The 22,838-nt window shown below is 31.9% G+C and overlaps 1 protein-coding gene across 1 annotated transcript; it reads left to right on the forward strand.

Moving 5' to 3' along the window:
* Window positions 1-63: 63 nt before the first annotated feature.
* Window positions 64-22,176, forward strand: LOC110995793 (4-coumarate--CoA ligase 3). Its single transcript, XM_045632376.1, has 8 exons — window positions 64-295; window positions 6,176-6,386; window positions 8,695-9,051; window positions 10,377-10,562; window positions 15,430-15,551; window positions 18,350-18,511; window positions 20,353-20,523; window positions 20,991-22,176. Exons 1-8 carry the CDS (start codon window positions 113-115, stop codon window positions 21,279-21,281), a joined length of 1,683 nt encoding a protein of 560 aa, XP_045488332.1. The 5' UTR covers window positions 64-112; the 3' UTR covers window positions 21,282-22,176.
* Window positions 22,177-22,838: the final 662 nt, after the last annotated feature.

Consider the following 22,838-nt stretch of genomic DNA (forward strand, 5'->3'; position numbering starts at 1 on the left):
GTATTATTATAATACCATTTAATTATCGATTAGGAAATATGATAAAGCAAGTTACGCTTGACACCGGCCTTTTCATTCGAGAACTATAGCTTATATACGTAACACATATAAAATGTTTATGTCGCGGTTTGAAAAAATCGTGGAAAATGGATTAGTGAGTTTTCTTAGAAGAAATCACGTGTGGACGAAAAATAGAGTTGTCAAATCCCCTTATTGTGATGTTGAAATACCAAATACTACTGTGTCCGAATATGTTTTAAGTAATATACACAAATGGGAGAACAAAACTGCAGTGGTATGTATTAACGTAATGATATATTCTGTATAACATTTGTTAAGATAATTAATTTTTATGTATAAAATATCATTTATAAAAATCATCACTAAATAGAAGATTTACTTAATTCGATTATAAAGAAAAAATATTAAAAAATACTTGTATTTTAAAAATGTTGTAGACTAAATAATTTTGAGTTTATTATTAATTCTTAGTAAACAATAGTATAGATTGAATAACACATTTAAAAAAATATTTTGTAGAGTATAGAAAGTTATAAATACGAACAAAAAAATGTGTTTCCTAGACGATGCAAAGTATGTTTTATTGCGCAGTTATTTCAAAACCTTAATCTTTTATGATACTCTCTAAAATAGTTTATGTTAGAAATTTGTGTAAGCAACGGAGACTCAAAAATATAGTTCCATGTTTTTTCTCTCTTACTACTAATAGCATGTTTAGTGTTATATTATATATTTTCATATGTATTACCTAAAGCTTATTTAGCAAATCAAACTAGGCTCTATAATATTGAAATTAAATTTATGTATATGTAGATATATAGACATTATTAACTGGGTTATTTTTATACGAAATCTATTTTCTGGTGCCCTGGTACTTTTAAATCCTTACGTGACGAATTAATTATAAATTTAATTAATAATAATAACTCATTCCTAAAAAATATAACTGATTTCAATTGTATGTACAAGTAGTTAACTCTAAGTATTCGTAAATTAGTTAACCTTGTTGTTTTATGTGCTGTTGTTTCAAGGTTGTAGAGGTGTATTGCTGCTAGTAAATACGATACACCGTCATTCCACAAAGTTGAGCATGCACATTGTATCGTGATAAAGAGCCAATATATTTAATTTAAAAAAACAATGCAAGTTCTAGGGACTGATTTAGACGTAGCGAGAGCCGAGAACTCGCCTCCGCGTGTCGATGTTTGACATACAAATTTAGCTCAAAGACTTCGTTTTGTATCTATGTATGGGAGACCACGATGATAAATGGGGATTTACTCGAGCGTCATAGAGATCTATTGTATTGAGAAAAAAATGTAAAATAAAAAACTATAGACTTTCAAAAAAATACTCAAGCGCGTCAGATTAAGATATAAATGGTTCATATTTATGTCCTAGACGTGATGTCTCATAATCTGACGATTATCTGAAGGGATTCGCTTAATCTGTAATTAAAATACAGAAATAATAGAACTTAATTAATTGATAAAGTCAGGAAACAGCAAAAAATGTTCATGTAGAACTTGTATTTATTATATATAATAATTTATATAATGCTTAAAAAATTATTAACTGGAAAAACATAATATACATTTCTATAATGTTTATTATGTAAATTTTATTAAATTTTGGCAAAGTAGTTTCACCACAAAATACACACTTTGTGTTAATATTACTCTTAGTGAATATTATCAAACTAATATAGGCATCATGCAACCTCACGTATTTAACTTTATCGACGAATTTTTGTTACTTGGGCTTGTGAAAAACGTTAGATTATATATTTTTCGTCAACCTTGAATTATTTCCTTCAAAACAATTTTTATTTTAATTTTATTATTCTTTATTACTCAATATGTCATATGGAACATGGTGTAATGGTTGCAGCTCCTTACAAACATTGTATAAAAAAACTTGGCGATTAAAAGGAGTGGCGGAGAGTTTATTGCAAGTTCTTCTCTTCCGTTCTACGCCCTTGATTTGAGAACTGGCAGTAAATGTAAAATTAGAATCATTTAAAGTATATTTTGACGTTCATAAGTGTACATTATGTTACCTATATGAATAAATTATTTTTGATTTTGATTTTAAAAAAAAGACACACTCGAAAATATCAAGATGACATTTATTTTACGTTACTTGCATGTTGTCAGTTTAGTGACATATATACTTCTAAGCATGTAACTGACTTAGCCTACCTTAATCTGATGCGCTCGAGAAAGTCTGATTATTACCATTTTTTACTAATCCGATCCTTTATTCTTGACGTACTCATATATGGAGCTCATATTTGGTACAGATACTTAACTGGGTACAAGGTATCTCCCTGTATATTAATCTGCCACGCTGGAGTACATCCCGAAATCCCCTCTTGGGCTTGCCAGCTATATACATGTATGACAATTACAAATTTAATGAGCTTAAAAGTATCGCCTATTTAATTACCAACAATCTTAACAGATAAATTATATATTTTGAAATATCATTGTTTGTAATTATATGGCAAATTTGACGAATCACGGCTCCAACAGTTACAAATTGAATCAAATCATTTATTCCAATTGCACCACCTTATATGGCACTGATTCTAGTTGCCCCTTCCAAAAGGTAATTTGGTGTGGCGAAAAATGGTGAATGGATAATACAATTTTTTCCATATATTATGCGTTATGGTACACCATTAAATAACGTGGTGGCACATGCTCACCACGTTATGGTGAGGCGTTATACGCATATAAGCTCATAAATTAAATAAAAACATCATGATTTTTAAAATAAATGAAGGTGCAAATTTTTGCCATTAAACTAATCTAACCTTTTTTCTCACGTTAACCCCAAGTAATATTAAGAAGCATGATTTTGTAGTTCATGAAATAAATTAAAACTGATAACATTACATGCATGATATAAATGATATTGTCTCAGTTCCTTCTTAATATTAGGTACTTGAGGTACATACAAGTCATAAAGAACGATAGAAATTGAAACTGTTAAAGGCAGACCTGTGACTTCAGTAAGGTCGCGGTTGTACTATGCAGATGTTTAAATAACACTCTTTGTTTGAAGCTGGGTAACAACTGATTTAATGTTTTCAAACTAACTCACAATAAGTAGTTGCTAGACAAAAATAAGCCAGCAGATCAAGAGGCGCAAGTGGAATTGGATAGGCCATACACTTCGAAGGGACCCCAATCATATTCACAAGCAGGCGATTGGAACCCGCAAGGAAAGCGAAGGCGTGGCCGTCCTAAACAAACCTGGCGCCGTACAGACGAGGCAAAGAGAGCTGGTAAGACTTGGAGCGAGGTGAAACACGAGGCGCAAGACCGAACTCGATGGAGACTCGCTGTGGACGCCATCTGCCCCACCTAGGGGTTATAGGACATAAAGAGAGAGAAAAATAAACATGGGATATTCATATATCTATAGAGTTTATAAAGCTAAATAAAATTAACGAGGATGTTTAAATAGAATTCATAAGTGTTGTTCTTATAACTAAACGGCTCATATTGGCTTCAAGTGTGCGTTGATTGTTTACACTTATCTATATAAATATATATATTAAAAATAAACTAACGTTGGCTAAAACGCTTGTTATAACTAAGCCACAAAGATTTTTTTACTTTAATATACATTGGAAATTATAAATAACATATAGTAATTCTAATATATCTAATAACTAACCTTAAAATTTAATAATTAAAATATATTATTAAATTTAGGCAAGGTTCCGAAGATGCTGGAAGCGTTCCCTCTTTGTATAGCTAGACTAATTCTTTGTGCTAGGTAGCTTCCAGCTATTCGGTCTCCAGTGATGACGACTAGCCTTAAAAATAAAAATATATATCTATACTTAAATAATGTTGGGTTACATAATTCGTGATTTGACAAAATTACATAAAATTATAATTCATTTTTCTTATCACCTGATTGTCGTATATTAATTTTATGCAATCCGATTCTTCCATGACAAGTCATTTGTATTCAAAGATATAAAATATTGTGTATGTTTTAAATACATGACAAGTCATTAGTATTCCAAGATATAAAATATTGTTTATGTTTTCAATAGATATTTCTTATTCATTCGATTCGATTATAATTGTTTTGCTTGTAGTATTTTTTTTTACACATTTTATGTTATTATTACTATATGACATAACAAATTTTACTTAAGTGTATTTTGCTGAAGGACTTGCACATGTATTAATATTGTTCCTTTGTATCATGTGCATTTTTCAACGAATTGAAATGAATACGATAACAATCAGTGTATGATTAACATTAACAAATGTAGATTTTTTAATCTTAATCTACAGTACTAAACTGCAAATCTCTTTTCCCGCTAATTAGTATATTAACTTATTAATACGATCTTTCACTAGTACTCAATGTGACTTGAGTTTTGGTACTAGATTTAAATTGCAATTGCACGTCCGTTTCTGTGTCGCTATTTGAAGTTCTCTGTAACTTCCAATAGCGAAACACTATCATAACAATACCAGCGGTGTGATCACTCAAAAGTGAAAATAAAAATCTTTTATTACGTTCAGTAGGTAAGTATGTCATGGATAATTTGATATATTAAATTGCCAGATTAACATGTATAGACTATAAATAAATAGGAACGTCACTATACTTAATTTAATTTTGATTACTTTTTATGTTACATCATTTTAAATCAAGTAATATGAATAAATTGAACACGATGGTATTACATGTATACTATCTAGCCGATACGCATATACAATAACGATGACATACTCGTATTCAAGGTTACAAGTGTCATTCACCTTTGCGATTTGAATTAGATTTGACCAGTTATCAAAGTCAGGTTAGTTGTTTAGATTTACTGACACAGTTTTCTAAGTACTTTCTACTGCCCCAGCGGTTGTCGGAATTCTTGTTTTAACACTTATTCTTCAATAGCGATCATAATCAGCTCAGTAGCAAACAGCGTAAGTGAAACTAATGAAATAGATTATTCCCATTATTATTAACTATAAATCCATTTAGTGAAGTCCTAGGTTAGATTTTAAGTGAAACAGTAGTTACTGATTGCCTAAAGTTCAAGTATTAAGTATTTAAGGAAGCATTATAGGGTTCTTTGATTTTATTATTTGGTGATTACGTCAACAGTATTTTTTTTTATAGAACGGGGCAAACGGGTAGGAGGCTCACTTGATGTTAAGTGATACCGCCGCCCATGGACACTCTCAATGCCAGAGGGCTCGCGAGTGCGTTGTCGGCCTTTTAAGATTCGGTACACTCTTTTCTTCAAGGACCCTAAAACCTAAATTATTTACTTTAACAACATATATTACCCACTTATTGTTTATGCTTGAACACGAAATATATTTTCAAGGATTCCAATAAAAAAAATAATATGTTTATGTATTATTCAGATTATACATTAAAAAAAAAGACAATAAAATGAAAGATGGACAGATGACATTATAGAACTAGGCTTGTAAACTAACCAATTCTTTTTATTTATTTGGACCACAGAATTTGGACAAACACATGTCAAAATTAACATACATACGAAAATATAAAAAGCGGTGTCGTCCCTAAAACATGTGGACACGACCAGCAATACTAGTATACTATTATTTTTGAGTGCTTTGCTTACTTTTGCTGATAAGAGAGAGGGGGAGGAACAATTGGAGGAGAGGAACAAATTGTAATAAATCTGTTTACGTAATACTTGTTATTCCCACGAGTATGTAAGTGCGTGCTCCTATTTCACCATGCCTGCTAATAGAGAACAAATCTTTGTTAATTTATTTTATTATTCTTGATTACTCAAGATGTCATACGGAACATGGTATAATGGTTGCAGCTCACTACAAACATTGTGTAAAAGAAAAAACATGGCGATAAAAAATAGTGGCGGAGAGTTTATTGCCAGTTCTTCTCTTCCGTTCTACGCCCTTGATTTGAGAAATGGCAGGAAATTTAAAATTAAAAGCATTTAATGTATATTTCTTTTTTTGACGTACATAAGTGTACATTAAGTTACCTAAATGAATAAATGAAAAAAAAATTGAAAGTCCCACAGGCGTGCCCTCCACATTTCACTCGTTGGATTGTGACCAAACATTTGTTCAGTTCTTTATGAAAAAATAATATAAAAATCTCTGGTTTCTAGGTATGTGGAGTCACCGACAGACAATACACATATGGGCAGCTGTACAAACATTCACGAACATTAGGGGCTCATTTGAGACGAAATTTCAAATTACAAAATGGCGACGCTGTTGCAGTAATGATGCCGAATGTGCCGGAGTACCCTATCACGCTACTCGGCATATTATCAGCTGGGGGTCTAGTTACTACTCTCAATCCGACATATACAGCGTGTAAGCATAAGCTCTCGTATGAGTAATATTAAGTTATTTAATTTTTTTTTATATAATTAAAAAAAAATGTTCTTCAAGTCGGACACCCATTTAAATACTGCTAATACACACTGCATATTGAATCAATAATTTTAGCATTAGCCGTCCAAATGCATAGTAGAAAGAAGAGAGAAGTTTGCGAAACGGTATTTTTTACTATGTATGACTGCATTGTCATAATATATGTACGCTATATAGAATTTTTGGGGTTGGGTCTTGGGTCTCTGTTTGGGACAAATTAAAATGTATGTCTTTCAATAGTACTAAGTAGGGTTTGCTTCTTTCTTAATATATATATCGGAGCTCTGTCTGTCTGGGTGTATCGCCATATAGCTGCCATTGTCATTGTATGTTAATTAACAGATATGATAGTCGATTAAACACCAAGTATTAACGGGTTTAAAATGATTTGACCCTTATTTATACGGTTTTAGTGACGTCAGAATCTCTAAACTAAACAAATGAGTTTTATATAATTTTTGCTAGTAAACAGCTTTCTATTTTCATACAATTTGTACGATTCGTGTTCAAACTCAACACATTTAGTTCCAAAAACGTCCACGGAGCGCACCTTAAGATTTCTCTTATTTTTAATAGACGATCGTACCCATTTGATGCATGGTTTGCCCCTGACAACTTCCTTCATATTTTACAGGAACTTAACACTAAAACTAGAAATAAAACAAGTAAAAACTTAAAACCTAAACCTTTTTATCACTAATTATAATCCAATTCTTGTAAATTCTCTCCAAAATTTCCGCATTATATATTTTATAAGGCAGCTGCAGTGTTGGCCTAGTGGTTTCAGTGTGCGACTCTCATGCCTGAAGTCGCATGTTCGATCCAGGGCTGTGCACCTATGGACTTTTATTCTATGTGCGCATTTAACACTTGCTCGAACGGTGAGGAAAACGACATGTTTTAGACCCAAAAAGTCGACGACGTGTGTCAGGCACTGGAGGCTGATCACCTACTTGCCTTAAATTTAAAAATAATCATGAAACAGATTCAGAAATCTGAGGCCAAGACCTAAAGAGGTTGTAGTGCCACTGATTTTTTTTATAAAATATAAATAAGGACCTTAAAAAAATGTGACAAAGTATTATTTACACAGAAATCTTGACGTACGTTCACAATTATTATTATACGTATTAATTACAATGTGTCTACATTATATAGCAATAAACAGTTTTGATCATAATTTTACACAGAGTATTAATTAATTTTATGCAAGGTTTATACTAATGGAAACTGGAGCTAAAATTCAATCGAATTTGATTAAAATTGATAAAACCGATAAAGAGCTTAATTTTACACGACCACTATTCAAATGTAGAGTAGTAGCATATTTTAGTAATTAATATGATCTGTTTCAAAGTTAAAATTTAATATGAAATAATATTCATGAAACTTTGTTATTGTATTATGTAAGATATTTTTTAAATTATTTTTTTATTAATTTCGCGCAAATATCAGTAAAATAACAGTATTTTTAAATAAATTGTAGTAATTTTAAAGTGTTCCTAGCTGACACCCTGGTCGTTAAACATTTTAGAAGTTGGACCAAAATATATATAATTATTTCTTCATTAGATTCATTCATCTTGACGGTACGAAACAAATAAAAATCACACATTCTCCTTTTTTTGAATTTGGAATTATCTTTAATATCTAAACTTTTAATTTAATTATTATTATTTTTTTTATTTTTTTATTCATATAAGTAACATAATGTACACTTATGAACGTCAAAAAATGAAAAAAAAAGAAGTGATACCAAAACCAGCCAGATACAAGTTGTATAGCTATAGAGATTTTATTACAAGTCCATATCTATACTAATATTATAAAGAGGAAAGGTTTGATTTTTTGTTTGTTTGTTTGTATGAATTGAATAGGCTCCGAAACTACTTGGCAGATTTGAAAAATTCTTTCACTGTTGGAAAGCTACATCATTCCTGAGTGACATAGGCTATATTTCATTTTCAAAAAAATATGCATCCTTACTAAAATTACGATAACATTAACATTTGTTTATTATTTGATACAATTCTAACAGATGGCGCTGAGTTAAAGGTAGTAGTTTGGCAAGACGACGTTTGCCAGTTCAGCTAGTATACTATAATGCGAAAAGACTTTTTCACCAATCTATTAGATATACGAAGTAATTAACTTCTCAGCCAAATCCAGTCATTTGCAGAATACTCGCGTATAAGGCGTTTGATGTCCCCGAACAACTATATTAATTAATAAACCTAATTGCTTACAGATGAAGTACAAAGACAAATAGTTATGTCAGATAACAAACTTATATTCACAATCCCAGAAGTAGTTCCCGTCGTTCAAGAGGCTTTAAGCCTGGCAAAGAAAAACATTCCTATAATTGTCATTGATGTAGAAAACAACCGGCAAGACGGCACTGTTTCGTATAAAGAAATCATTAATAACACAAACGTTGATTTAAGTATTATTGAAGAGGTTAAAAGAGATGCAGAAGATGTCTCTTTTCTTCTATACTCTAGCGGAACGACGGGATTGCCTAAAGGCGTGGAACTAACCAATAGAAATATCGTTGCGAATTGTAAGCAGCAGGATACAGAATTTAGAATGTATGACTATACTACCGGTGAGTTGTAGTTTCATTTACGCTTAGTAAAGTCTACATATATTTATATTTTATATTATTGTTTAGATTAAATAGCTTAAGATAGCTTAGTTAATAGTCTTTTAACTAAATTGCTGATGATTATTTTACGAGGTTTTACGTTTACTATGAGGGAAACGAGCAGTCAAGTGATACCGCCGTCCTTGGACACTCACATTGGCAGAAGGCTCGCAAGTGCGTTACCGATCTTTTAACAGTTGGTGCGCTCTTTGAAGGACCCTACGTTGAATAGGTACGGAAATACTTTAAGAGTTGGTTCCACACAAAAACTGCCTTAAGACATGGTAGATTGTGGAATGACTTACGTCGAGGTGGTAGGTGCAGGTGGTATTTTGTATTCTGTCTTGACATCTGATGATGAAACTCAGCTTTAGTACGAATAACTCCTCTGTACACTCTGTATTGTAAATGCGGTAGAAGATGCAAAAAGAGCCTCTACGTAATCTAGCCGCGCCGCAATACTTAGTTGGCTGACTCAGACTCTTACTAGGTCTGTTTTGCGTAAACTCATGGCAACCTAAGCCAGCTGAGATTCTTCCAGAAGCACAGAAGTCACCTGCGTATTTCGGAGGCTTCACGGAGCGCCACACTTATAACAAAACATCAAACAAAGTTTAAAATATGGGGTTTGGTGGCAGATGTGTAATGATATGTACTTTGAATGCTAAATCGTAAAGAAACAATTCCAGAATACAAAAAGTCTATTGGGGTGACTTAAGACTTAAAGAATTCACAAAAATTCAAGCCGGTTCGGTGGATATCGATGCCTAGGATTTCGGCCGTACAATATGAAGATAGTCACATGAAGTTTTACTATATTATAGTATTTTTTAATGGATAGTTGCATGCAAATTGTTTTCATATATATACGTATACACATGATTCAAGCGAGCATAGCCTTTTGTCACTTCACCCTTTCTGATATTTTTGTCTGAAGACACAAATAACAATAGGAGGTAGTTTTTAATCCCGCATTCACACAGACTAATCACTCTTACATTTCTCGAAACACGTTTCTTGGTTTGTCGATCTTAGGTGGTATCAATGTTGTTAATCAAATAGAAGAATATATTTCTGGCCATCTTTAATTTGTAATTGTTAATACAGATATCATAAAAATAACTCTTTTTATTCAGCGTCAGCGTCTCTTATTCTAGATAATTAACGCAATGGTAAAATATATTATTGGATAAAAAAGTACAGAATTGAAGAATTATTTTAGTGGTAGTCAATTGATTCAGTAGTTTTTGTATATATGTGAACAATGTAAAATTTTTTTTTTTCAGAAACAAATCAAGATGCGGTACTAGCAGTCCTTCCAATGTACCATTCATATGGTTTGAGTGTGGTCACCCTTCACAAGTTGGCAGTTGGATTGAAATTGGTGACAATACCAAAATTCAAACCTGAAACATTTGTTAAGGCTCTGGAAAAACACAGCATTGATTCGTTTTATTTGGCCCCACCACTGAGTAAGTATTCTCAGATTTGAAAAGATTAGGCAAGTGTTATTTTCCATCCGTGCCTGTCCAGAATTTTTGGGCCTAAGACATGTTTTAGACAAGGCAAAGATATAACATTTATTACTAACAAAACACACACAACAATAATCAATGAAAAAAAAATTGAGAGATAAGATTTTTTTTAAACACAAGGTACGTTTTGAATGTGTAATGCGTGCTGTGGTTGTAATTGCCCTGGCTTAACATTATGCTGAGTAGCTGACTGTTCCACACTCCTTATTCAATGTGAATATCGAGAGAAGAAAAGAGATTTGTACCACATTTTTATAAGGAATCTGCTAGCCGCCTACCACTACTACACTAGCTAGTTAATGATGCGGGTTTTCATATTTGGTTATCAATACAAAGAGTTGTCGGTCTGCCCATAAAAGTCCACTTGGATGACAGATAATTATGTAAATATGATCAATATTAGATACACGCGTCAAATAATCATATTTTTAATTCTACTCAATATCACTGTTACTAAATGGTTGATTTACATTTCCCCTAACTATAATAAATAATATTTACATTCACTAATAACTGTGTAAATATTGAAATGTAATATGAATATTATAGTGTAAACAAACCACAAATTTCGTAAACATTATCTATATCAATTTATCATGAAGGTATAATTGTGCAATTTTATTTGATAACATTTCGAATCATGATAAGGAATATATGCATCTTGTTTAATCAATAACCAAACGAAAGAGACAAGACTTTGATAGTGAAACATTATCAATGAAGACATATCGAATAGTGATAAAGTTGAAACGCGATCCTTAACTAGATTATGCCTCTGTGATTATATTTGTAGCAGTCACAGTAATCTGTTTCTTACGACAGATATCCCGACGGATTCTGTTATTTTTGAATATCGCTAATGTCGCAACTTATTATTATGCCATTGTGTTAAAGAATTCAAAGTTGAAAAATCATTTATTCAATCACCTTTTAAACATTAATAATGAAATACATATTAAATACAAAAAAAAACTAATTTTACATTTACTGCCAGTTCTTAAATGAAGGGTGTAGAATCAACGAAAAGAACTGGCAATTGGGAACTCTCCGCCACTCCTTTTATTTGCCAAGATTTTTCTTTTACAAAATGTTTGTAAGGACCCGTTTAACCTGATGTTTCACATGACATCTTAAGTAATGAATAGTTAATTAATAAAAAACAAAGATTTGTCTATCAGCAGTAAGGCATGGTGAAATAGGAGCACGCACTTACATTCTCCTGGGAACATCACGCAAATACATCGTTGAAATAACATAATGTGTAGATGTTCTTATTACATTACTTTGTGAAAATTTATACGATATTTGCATGTCTATTTTTATATAGTTTATTATGCGTATTTTTATATCGATTTTAGATCAATCGAAATGCACCACTTTCTTGAATAAATTATTTATTATTTTATCATAGGAACATTAAAATATTAATTAACAATTAGCGACAAATATAACCTTAAATTAAATAGGGATTACAAAGATAAGTTAGAATCTGATAAAAGTTATATGTCAATACCAGCAATAGCATTAATAGACTCAAGCTCTCAGATTTTTGTATCTGTTTATTCTTAATAGGCAAGAAGGCGATCTTTCACTCACATGCGTCGCATGAGTTGATTCGGTCGAGGGGCCGGTTTTCCCCCGAGTTTGGTCTTGAGCCTCGTATTTCACCTCGCTCTAAGTCTTTCCGGCACTGTCGGATCTACGACGAGGTTTCTCGGCAGCGCTCCCAGCTTGTCCACTTCTTGTCCAACAAGACACTACTCTCTTAGATTTAGCACTTTGGGGACAAACCATCATATAGTTACTTGATTATATTAATAATAAATAAATAAAAAAAACCTACTTAATAGATATTAGACTTCCAACAGACTACAACATAGGAGCCAAAGAAATAGAAAAACTTAGCAAATATCTTACACTTAATACATATGTCACCGATATTTATAGGTATGACTCTCTGTGATCTGCTACTATTCCTACAACAGGAATATTAGCTCAAATGTAACTGAATACATTCCATCACCATTCTGGAAAATCAGCTTGCCAATTACACCTCAAACATTACCAGAAAAGTGCTTGGATGTACAGTTCTCCTACATCAAAACACTTCACCACAACACGACTAATACATAGAATAGAATTATTAATATGTATTTGGGGATGTGTCTTTATTTGAGGGTTTCAATTGTGCAGTGCTGGCAGACTGTGCAGGCTTTTATCAACGTTTCATTAATAATTATTATATAATTACTGTTGATGATAAGCAACATTGCCACGCACATTAATAATATTCAAAGAATGGAAAATCTAAAAATAAAATGGTTTATTTACTTAGTATTGTCTTTTATTAACTACTTATACGTTTATTTACTTATAGCCCAGTCATATTAGGGCTTTCACCTCGGAATGAAAGATAATAAGCTGCAAATTGGTATGAACCTTTGTTTTGTCATTCTAAATGTTGTCTCAAAAGTCACAATCGTTATCGTGTCCGCGTCTCAAGATATTCAAGGTCAAAAGTCACAAAAATCGGTTTTTCGCGAATATCTGGCTCCCTATCGGTTAAATGAGATTTGCATTTATTATAAAAGTTGTAGGCTATAAAATTCCCTACAACTTTTGTTTAAACTTTTTTTTCATACGACCAACCGTTTTGAAGGTAGAGCGCGAAGTGCACATCGTACAGTCATATACGGCCTAATGCAAGGTCAAGCGTGAGTTATGGTTATCAGTACGTTATAAAGTCAATTATTTACTTGGCAATTTCAATGATTAAACAATGCCTATTATTTATGTACTAACTATTAATTATTTATATTTAATTAAAGTAAGTAACTTGATTATTTATATATAATTATTCATATTTAACTATTTAAGTATAAAATATTATTAATTCTGGATTATATATTTTAGTTTAATTTTAAGTTAAAATGATAGTAAGAGTATATATTTTACACATATTTTTATTTATTATTAAATACGGCATAATATACATTTATCAAAATGTGAGTTCAAATATCAAAAGTATCTTTGTTGATTTTAATTGTAATGAAATTGGAAATGGAAGCTAATTATCTTCTTCTTCTTCGTCTTCTTCTTCTTCTTGTCGCTCAAAAATGTTCGATTCATTGTCATCATCCTCATTATCTGTCATGTTCATCTCCAAACCTTCCAGAATATCGGGAACATATGTATTTTCTTCATCGGGATTACTTGGATACGGTGAAGCGTTGAGGCAAGCTTGTCCGTTGCACTGGCCATTGTAGCCCTGATTTTCTGCATCCACAGCGGGAACCACAACCATTTTTGCAATTGCAAAATATTACGTTTAGTAGTTCGGCTGGTGCTGGAGGTAATAACGTTCGTATGGGCTCCAGGATTTCATTTTCAAGCATCCAGCCCCATTCTTGAGGTTCTAAGTCCTTCCCTAACCACGTTTGAATCTGGTAGTAGACACGTTTTATGTGTTGATGAGCTGCTACACTTGTTGGTGGAAGTGTTGACAGTTGTACAGGTTTATTTAGTTTTGTAAATTTGATGAATTGCGTGTAGCGGAAATGATCAATGTTGTCCTCAGATTTTGGAGCATTATATAATGCCAACAAGATGCGCACTCCATTTTCTAATAATGTTTGTTTTGGGCAGTTTTCTTGTTGAAATACTTCCACCAGTTTATCTAAATCAGGAATTTTTTCCAATGCTCTAGTAACAGTTTTTTTTCCTTTTTTAAATAGCGCAGAAGTCGTGTCACAGCCACTGAATGCGTGTAAAAATAAAATGTGCTTTTTAGTACGAGGATATTGGTCAAAACTTTTAGTAGAATATATTTGTGTTTTGACATTGCCTTTGCCAATTTTTTTCAAAAAAATTTCCTGATGATGTGACTGAGTACGTCCAATTAAAATAACGAGCAAATCGATATCTTCTCCTATGATGACAGCAGTCTTTTGATGTTCTGATAAGGCAATAGCTGTGTCAATGATGAGAACATCAGCATCATCTCTGTCTTGTTTTGTTGTGATATTAACAGTTTTAAATTTTTCAACAAGCATGTCGATAAATTTTTTTTTATTAGACCGATTTGATAAAAATTTTTCTTGACTGATTGGCAACCATTGTTTCGTCAAAACAAACTTCATATGATTTTGAAAGTGCAGCAGTTCTTCTTCGTTGTTCCAGTGCTTTAATATTTTTACTATAGTCCGAATATCCGTCAAATACAACAACAATTGCTGAGCCATAATGTGTTTGTAAATATTTAAATATAAAATAATTAAATATAAATAATTAATAGTTAGTACATAAATAATAGGCATTGTTTAATAATTATAATTTCCAAGTAAATAATTGACTTTATAACGTACTGATAACCATAACTCACGCTTGACCTTGCATTAGGCCGTATATGACTGTACGATGTGCACTTCGCGCTCTACCTTCAAAACGGTTGGCCGTATGAAAAAAAAGTTTAAACAAAAGTTGTAGGGAATTTTATAGCCTACAACTTTTATAATAAATGCAAATCTCATTCAACCGATAGGAAGCCAGATATTCGCGAAAAACCGATTTTTGTGACCTTTGACCTTGAATATCTTAAGACGCGGACACGATAACGATTGTGACTTTTGAGACAACATTTAGAATGACAAAACAAAGGTTCATACCAATTTGCAGCTTATTATCTTTCATTCCGAGGTTGACCCCTTTTCTTACCTAATATGACTGGGCTATTATATAAGATTTAACGTCTCTCTCTCTGCAATGTCTTTCAACTTCGGGTCTACATTTTCTATCAATTTTTCAGTGCTTTTCCTGAGTTCGTATCCTGGGGTGACGGCAAAGCATTTGGATCGTTGTAGATCTGTCACCATTGGAGCTGCACCGCTACCCAAAGCTGATGTTGAGGCGTTTCTGAGGAAAGTTGAGGTAATATTATTAACTAGCGACCCGCCCCGGCTTCGCACGGGTGCAATGCTGATATTAAATACACTACAGAAAATCTGTGAACGTTGTACATAAAAATGTGGGTTATCCATAAGAGATAGACATATACCATCACGGACTTTTCTGTAGACCTTTTCAATGTGTACAATACTTAGTACATTATTTTGATAAAACTCGTAGGGTTCAGCCTGCGTTTGCAATGTAAGCGGAAAAAATGTAATTATTTACGACATCACATTAGAAACCTCAAAAATAACAGTACTTCTCCACTATTTAATGGATGTTATTATACATATAAACCTTCCTCTTGAATCACTCTATCTATTAAAAAAAATTGTTTTATAATATGTAGTGATAACAACTCGAACAGTGTTGGCCTAGTGGCCATAGGTTCTAGGTTCGATCCTCGGCTGTGCCATGGAATTTCTAAGTGCACATTTTACATTCGCTCGTACGCTGAAGGAAAATATCGTTAGAAAACCGGGTTAGACCAAACAGTCAACGGAGTGTGTGAGACACAGAAGGGCAAACAAAACTTAGCGCCTGCAGAAATCTATAGATTGAAAATGTATGCTGTCAAAAACAAAAAAAATAAAGTAACGCAACGCGAACTGCGTTGCGTTACTGCCATAAAAAGTACAAGTAGAGATCGATGTAATACCAAGTCGGTTATTTTATTCAGTTCCCACTTAAAAGACTGTCTTAAATTATTACATAATTAGCTAACCTTAGAACATTTTATACTGATGTCAATATTACCGATGGCTGGATGACGTCATACTCGTGAACGACGGCTACTTGTGGTCACTGTTCGGACTTTGAGTTCGTATATGCGGTGATGTTAGTTATTTCGACTATGTAATTGCGTGGTTCCACCATGCCTCCTGCTGATAGAAAAGAAATCTTTGTTTTTAATTTATGTTAATATTATTAATTAACCATTAATTACTTAAGATGTGGATCATAGTTTAATAATTACAGCTCCTTACAAACATGTTAAATAAATATATGGCGATTAAAAAGAGAGGCGGAAAGTTTATTTGCAGTTCTTCTCTTCCGTTCTACGCCCTTGATTATTGATTTGAGAACCTGCAGTTAATGTAAAATATATAATGTAAGAAATACGTATTAAATGCTTCTAATTCTAAAAAAATCTTCTCTGTGGTGTACATTGTGTTACCGATATAAATATATTATTTTGGTTTGATTTAATTACAAATCTTTAATGTTTTTGTTAGTACCGCTTTCTTGCTCGACTTTTTCGACTCCACTCGACATACTCTACACTCTCGTTTAGGGCAATCGTAAATATTTGAAACAAACAGTATCTTTTAAAATAAGTCTTCTTCAATTGATAATAGTTTCATTCATGTAAACGCAGCATCCCTCCCAGCGTCTGTGTTTCCAGATGTAACATGTTCAAGTAACAATTGTTACGCTGTTTAAGAGAGCAAATGTGCGTTTTATAAGATGTGAATTACAGCCTTTATATATCTTCCATTAAGTATGGTGGTTTCAATAAAGAATAAAACATTTTTAAAATTCACCACAAAATCGCTTGAATCGTGTTAATTTCTTGAGAGTTTTACAAAAGCCATGTTATAGTAGATTCTTTCATAATGCAATAACCTAACTATTTTAATAATTGTTAAAATATTTGTTTACCCATTCATAGGTATTTATGGCTATGGTGATTATTTTTTTACTTTAAGCCAGGAACAAACTGCTGCAAGAAGTACTCAGTAGCTCTCTACTATGTGTCACTTATGTTTTTGACATATGGGAGTAACATTTGGGTTTTCTTGACACAGAATCGAAAGTCAGAAGCAGTCTGCAAGAATACGATACGAATCAATGAAGTACTATATAAATTTCATTATTCTTATCAAAATAGCAAGATTTGTTCTCAAAATGTTTTCTCTGAAATTAGAAATATCTTGTTATTTTTCGTAGACTTTACCAAATTACGTTAGAGGATAATTTCATTTAATTAAAACAATAATTATTATTTCAAGTTTCACTTAGCCTTAATAACATTTTGTCCAAGATGTTTAAAGTATAATTTAATTAATTATTTGTTATAGAAAAAAAGATAATCATTTGAATTTCACATCACTATCTGATGTGCTTAATTAATTACATATCCATACAGTAAAGTCAATATTCATATGACTATACGTAGAGAGATAGGCAACTGTGTTTTGTCAAGATTTTTGGACCGACTATTTGTGCCAAGATAAGCCGATTTCTTCACGATGTTTTCCTTCACCGTTCGAGCGAAAGCTAATGCGCACAAATAATCCCAGAAAATTTCTAAAATAAGCTTAAACCTTACTGAATTATCACAGTCTATCAATCGTTCTTAAATTCATTCAGTCATTCTTAAGTCTCGCGATTATACAAAGGAACGTACCAGATTTCTAATGATATATCTTATATATTTAAACGAGCAATTCTTATATATATATATATATATATATATATATATATATATATATATATATATATTCCAATTATGATCTCGGAATAAGCTCCAACGATTTTCATGAAATTTAGTATACGGGGCGTTTCGGGGGCGGTAAATCGATCTAGCTAGGAATGATGATGATTTTTTTCTTTAAATAACCTGTTCATATTTTTTTAAGATCTATTATTTTATTAGTATGTAATTCGTACTTAAATATAATTTCCAAAAAATACAATTAATATATAAAAAAAATCATCAAAAGTTCATCCGGGTACTTTATACTAATTTCCGGTAAATGCATTTTAATTTTCAGAGAGATGTTCACGTTGGACAAGTGTATGGATTAACCGAAACAAGTCCACTTGCAACATTAGCACCTTATGGCTTCAAGAACTATACATCGGTTGGCTATGCTCTACCCAACGTCGAGCTTCGGATAATTGACAGCGAATCAAATAATTTAGGACCTAATGAGGTAAAGCTCAACTCTTATCTTTTTTTTTATAGAACAGGGGGCAAACGGGCAGGAGGCTCACCTGATGTTAAGTGATAGTGTTAGTGTTATCTTCTTAAGCTTTAAGTTACCTCAATGAAAATATCTTAAAAGATAATAAATCGTTTATTTGCAAAGAAAGTGTTTATAAGTATATAATATAATTATAGTGATTATAAGTAGGTAACACTGAAAATGTTTAGAAAATGAAAAACGGCTTAATGCAGAAAGTTTTATCATTGTATAAATAATCTTTAAATAAACAATTGTATAAGTTCTATAGTAATTATAATTAAGCCGGTTTTATTCAATCTTTACTAATGTTGAATTTTATTTAAAAAAACTTTTCTCCTCGACATCCTTATCCTAATTCCTTCAGTGCTCTAAGTAGGCTTTCTCCATTCTTGCTAATAACGCATCTTTCATCTTTTGTCAGGTTTTTCCTCCTTCTTCCCCTTGGTCCATTGCCACACCAGCGCCACACATGTTAATAAGCGTGGGTGGCTATTAGCAGTATTAAAAACGTCTAATTATAGCATAAACGAAATTTTTAGTATCTGACCTCATCTCACGTGATTCGAGATTCGCGTTAATTAAAGATTAAACAAAATTATTATAGAGATTGTCACACCATTGTTTGTTTATGAGTTACTCAGCCTTTACTCGAATCGTCTAAATTTGTCACCGACTAAATTTATATATTATCTAATTTTCTTATAGTATATTTATAACAATAATTATAACTTTAATGAATCAAAATAAGAATACATATTTGAGTACGTGACTGGGTAAATAGTAAGAGAATATATAAGTGTTGATATATAAACAAGTTGTACCGTTGGCCCACCTCCCTGGTGCAGATGGCGGGCACGTGGACCCGCCAAGTCCACGAAAGGTTACTTTGGAAGGGGTTGGATGCCCCTATATCCCATTGGGTTCCTTTACATAAATGTAACTAGACTACAGTAACTCGTTTAATGATATAAGATAATACAAATTCATAACGTAAAATGTACTACAGTTATGAATTTGTATTATCTTATATGATTAAACGAGCAATTCTTGTATATATATATATATATATATATATATATAATTGGAATCTCGGAATCGGCTCCAACGATTTTCATGAAATTTAGTATACGGACGGTTTCGGGGGCGATAAATCGATTTAGCTAGGAATCATTTCTAGAAAATGTCATTTTATTTGTGTTTTATCAACTTAAACATAGAACTGCTCGATTAAAGATGTCAGTCAAATAAAAACTTATAATTTTATTAGTATGTAATTCGTACTTAAATAAAATTTCCAGAAAACACGATTTATAAAAAAAAAATACCGAGCTAAGCTCGGTCATCCAGCTCCTATTCATTTAATTGAAACATCGCTTGGAAATAAAATGCTTTATTGTTATTATCTATATATTTCATTACTGTTAAAGAGAAATTAATTATGAAATGTTTAATTATTACTTATAATTAATTTATTATAATAATTATTATTTTTTAACGTAAGATTGACTATAAATTTTTGAAATTAAATTATGCGCCTTATATATGTACGTTTGCCATAAACTAAAATATACACTACCCCAAAAATGTGACTAATGGTAGTTAAAATTTTCAAAAAATAAACTTTCAGTTTGCGAGAAATTTTTGGTCAAACATACACCGACGATTAACATACATGCTTGGAAGACTAATAGATCATTATTTAAACGTTATCAATAATATCAGAATCATTGGTATTTCTTACATAGTAATTAAATGTTTTGAAGACGGGTAAAAATGTTTGTTATAAATACTATAAAATTTCTTTATAGGTTGGAGAATTACTAATCAAAGGGCCGAACGTTATGAAAGGGTATAAAAATAATCCAGAAGCCAACAAGCAAGTGTTCGTTGATGATGTCTGGTTCCGGAGTGGTGATTTGGCCAGTATTTCTGATGATGGAGTAGTAACCATTGCTGATAGATTAAAGGAGCTTATCAAAGTAAAGTAAACAACATTTTGATGGACTTAAGTGTATTTTATTTATTTATTAACACGTCGTTACATTACAATATAAAAATTGAACATAGTTAAATGAAAAAGAGATCAACTGGCGGCCTTATCGCCTTCGAGCGATCTCTTCCAGGCATCCACCCTGTAATACAAGAATTTGCATTAATAAAATTGAATAAAAATCACTAACTTGATGAATCTTGAGAAATCTTAGTATCTGCCCTTGCACAAGTAACTCCGAATATATTAAGACCTTTTTACCTTTCAGTCTTCTTAATGCCTTAAATATAATTCTAAATTCATTTAATTACATTTGTGAGAACTGGAATTTTTCTTAATTTGATATACCGTATACTAAAGAAACAAGGTACTTGTAATAACACAGCGAAAAAGAAAGCTATGGAATCGGGCGCTTTCAAGTTATTAAACTTATCGGTATAAACAAATCTGTTCCAGGTCAACGCATTCCAGGTCCCTCCAGCTGAACTAGAAAGTGTTTTAAAAGAACATCCAGATGTCTTCGATGCAGCAGTTGTACCTGTACCGGACCCCATCACTGGGCAGAAGCCAAAAGCCTTTGTGGTGTTGAAAGAAAACAAACAAACAAGTGATGATGAAATCCTAGCTTTTGTTAGTAAAAGAGTCGCGCCGTACAAGCGAATTAAGGAAGTTGCGTTTCTTAATGAAATACCCAAGAACCCGTCGGGAAAGATTTTGAGAAGGACACTTGTTGAAAAATATTGTTAGCGGACCTATTTATTCACATAAGTTGCATTATATACCTTTTGACGGCTACCTCTTTTGTGTCACTCCAAATTCAACACGACAATAAAATTACTATGTCAAATATATGGCAATTTCAACAAATTCAAGTATTATGTAGGCAGATTTTTCTGAATCCCCCTCCCCTCCACTTGTCAGCAAAAGTAAGCAAAGCTCTCAAAAAATAGTACATTAACGTTTAAATTTTTTGTACGGATCCTCAAAAATTTATATCGTTTTCAAACACAGACAATTTGTGGGTAATAAATGTTAAAAAGTACATACTGTTGACGTATTTAGCAAATAAGAAGACCAAAGGAATCCCTACCTTATAGTGCTTAATTAACTTGAACGACACCATAGTTACATTTTAGGAAACTCCAAAAACTGAAGGCGGTATATATATTAGTTATAAGATGTCATTTGAGCGATTCCATACGTTCGTGTCGCTTGGGTCACGCCTGCCGTACTGTTTTGTCTTAAGCTAAATGAAAGTCCCTATGGACTTATGAACGTCAAAAAGAGAACTATACATTAAATGCTTCTAATGTTACATTTACTGCCAGTTCTATTCTCTCCGCCATTCTTTTTAATCGCTTGGCGATTAAAGCGATATTAAGATTATATTGAAAATTGTATTTTTACTGTTGACATATCAACCTTTTATTTGTTGTTTACGCACATGTTAAAAAAAAAGACCAATCTTATCTATGTTTCCTCACACATTGGACTAGAATATTGTAAAAAAAAAACATTGTAACAAATAAAGATTGTTCTTATATTTTTTATTACTCTCTGACTTAAATGGAACTTCGTCGGAGAAAGCTGTATTTCTTGCCATTTACGAAGTTCTAGATTTTCTCAAAGTACACATCTGTTTTATTAAAAAAAAATTGTTTTACAAACATTTGACTTAGACGTCATGTTAGCATTTAATACGTTGTTAATAGAGCTAATACTGATATCATTAAAATGAAATGGAAAAAGGTTTAAAGTACGATTTTGAAGAGAAAAACGAGACTTGCAATAAACTGATATTTTTATACATTTATAAATATAATTAATAATAGTCTTATAGGTAATAGGTTAAGTCACTATATACTTAGCCACTGTTAATAAGTAAAATAATAAAAATATGTAAATGATATGAAATAATATTTGTGTTACAAAAAATGTATACAAATTTGACCATTAGACTATATGTTTAATAGGCTTTTACCCTGTTTTGTATCATGATTATAAAAGAAACTTATTTCGCAATTCCAGAAAGTTTTTTATTCTCCTAACATATAACAACACCGATTTTGAATTATCAATCTTATGAACAAGTAGGAAAAGCTTTAAAGTTGAAACAAAGTTGCATACGAGTATCATGTAAACTTTTGGAACATTTTAAGTGAAGATTAATGTAGAACTTTAGCCAATGATAAATATCTTGGCATAAATTTCAATCCCAAAAGTGGTATAATCCGTAAATCTGTGGTTTGCCTTGCGGCGTTATCAACTAGATTTAATGTAAATGGATTTGTAATGTCCGTCCGA

Source organism: Pieris rapae, chromosome 19 (assembly GCF_905147795.1).
Source record: "Pieris rapae chromosome 19, ilPieRapa1.1, whole genome shotgun sequence".
Taxonomy (NCBI): domain Eukaryota; kingdom Metazoa; phylum Arthropoda; class Insecta; order Lepidoptera; family Pieridae; genus Pieris; species Pieris rapae.

What these genes read in the sequence shown, in the direction of transcription:
- LOC110995793 (XM_045632376.1), top strand. Translation starts at nt 113, where the DNA reads ATGTTTATGTCGCGGTTTGAAAAAATCGTGGAAAATGGATTAGTGAGT. An exon ending in CAATCCGACATATACAGCGT is followed by an intron (nt 6,387 to 8,694) that starts GTAAGCATAAGC and finishes AATTGCTTACAG; the next exon opens with ATGAAGTACAAAGACAAATA. An exon ending in AATGTATGACTATACTACCG is followed by an intron (nt 9,052 to 10,376) that starts GTGAGTTGTAGT and finishes TTTTTTTTTCAG; the next exon opens with AAACAAATCAAGATGCGGTA.